The sequence below is a fragment of the Cebus imitator genome, unplaced genomic scaffold (assembly GCF_001604975.1).
Source record: "Cebus imitator isolate Cc_AM_T3 unplaced genomic scaffold, Cebus_imitator-1.0 Scaffold148, whole genome shotgun sequence".
NCBI classification, from domain to species: Eukaryota; Metazoa; Chordata; class Mammalia; order Primates; family Cebidae; genus Cebus; species Cebus imitator.
In genome coordinates, this window is record NW_016107463.1 from 1,645,331 (window position 1) to 1,647,194 (window position 1,864).

The 1,864-nt window shown below is 41.0% G+C and overlaps 1 protein-coding gene across 1 annotated transcript in view; it reads left to right on the top strand.

Annotated features, from left to right (window-relative positions):
* LOC108314089 (F-box only protein 9-like) overlaps positions 1–1,864 on the top strand; it is a gene marked incomplete at its 3' end in the record, with an annotated part of 40,687 nt that overhangs the window by 18,347 nt on the left and 20,476 nt on the right. The window contains exon 7 of the mRNA XM_037743621.1: positions 4–118. Within this exon, the coding sequence (XP_037599549.1) occupies positions 4–118 (115 nt within the window). The remainder of the gene's footprint in view (positions 1–3; positions 119–1,864) is intronic.

A 1,864-nucleotide genomic window follows, 5' to 3' on the forward strand; every position in this document is an offset into this window, starting at 1 on the left:
CAGTGCTGCCAATGGAGGTCCTCATGTACATCTTCCGATGGGTGGTGTCTAGTGACTTGGACCTCAGATCATTGGAGCAGTTGTCCCTGGTGTGCAGAGGATTCTACATCTGTGCCAGGTACTTAGTTTTTGTTTTTTAAACAACTCAGGCAATGGTGAAGACAAAGATTATGGTCCTTTGCCAATTTTGATAAAATAACTTGATTGGTGTTTTGAGTTAAAACTTAGAGTAAACAAGTTTTGCTAAGCTGTACTTAACATAATTTTCTCAAACAAGTTAGTTTTTTTTTTTTTTCTTTGAGAGGGAATCTCGCTCTGTCACCAAGGCTGGAGTGCAGTGCTGCAATCTCAGTTCACTGCACCTTATACATCCTGGGTTCAAATGATTTTCCTGCCTCAGCCTTGCGAGTGCTGAGACTACAGGCGCATGCCACCACGTCCGACTAATTTTTTGGTACTTTTAGTAGAGATAGGGTTTCACCATGTTGGTCAGGCTGGTCTCGAACTCCTGACCTCAGTGATCCATCCACCTCGGCCTCCCAAAGTGCTGGGATTACAGGTGTGAGCTACCATGCCCAGCCTTAATTAGGACCTTTTTAAAGTTGAACATGCCTTTTAAAGTCATCACAAGGTACCATAAGGACTTGGAGGCCTTGTCTTTAGGTGGAGGAGGGAGGAAAGAATCTGAGGGAAGGGGCCAGAAAGGTGCCTGTTATCTACCCAGAGAGTGATTCTCAGTCAGTCATGGCTTCATGCAGTCTAAAATGTTGGGATTATAGTCGTGAGCCACCATGCCTGGCCAAATAACTTAGAATTTAAAGACTAGAATATGCTGGGTTTCTAGGGTATAGAATAATATGTAGGACAGATGTAGTAACCCATACTACTTCCACATGGTTTGCATGCTAACTTAACTGATTTGGGAAAAGAAATTATATTAGAAAAATATATTTAAGCCATTCTTATAGTAACTGTAAACCCACAGTGGTAATGGTTTAGATTAAAACAGCTCTAGAATTTTCTTGTGGTTAAAAGTTACTCTGTATTTTGAAAATTTTGCTATGTGTGAGAAAGGACACTATTCAATAAATGGTGCTGAGATAACTGGCTAGCCATGTGCGGAAAATGGAAAGTGGATCCTTTCCTTACATGATACACAAAAATCAAATCAAGATGGATTGAAAACTTAAATGTAAAATCTAAAACTATAAAAACCCTTTGGCTGAGGCAGGCAGATCACTTGAGGTTAGGAGTTTGAGTCTAGTCTGGTCAACATGATGAAACCCCATCTCTACTAAAAATACAAAAATTAGCCGGGCATGGTGCCATGTAATTCCACCTACTCAGGAGGCTGAGACAGGAGAATCGCGTGAACCCAGGAAGCAAAGTTTGCAGTGAGCTGAGATCATGTCACTACATTCCAGCCTGGGTGACAGAGCAAGACTCTGTCTCAAAATAAATAAATAAAATTTTATAAGAAACTTAAATTCACAAGCAAAAAAACAATCCCATTAAAAATTGGGCAACACTTTTCAAAAGAAGATATGTATGTGGCAAACAAGCATATGAAATAATTCTCAACATTACTAATCATTAGAGAAATACAAATCAAAATCACCATGAGATACCATCTCACACCAGTCAGAATGGCTTCTATTAAAAAGAAAAAACAGGCTGGGCACGGTGGCTCACGCCTATAATCCCAGCACTTTGGGAGGCCGAGGTGGGTAGATCACAAGGTCAAGAGATGGAGACCATCCTGGTCAACATGGTGAAACCCCGTCTCTACTAAAAATACAAAAATTAGCTGGGCATGGTGACACATGCCTGTAGTCCCAGCTACTCGGGAGGCTGAGGCAGGAGA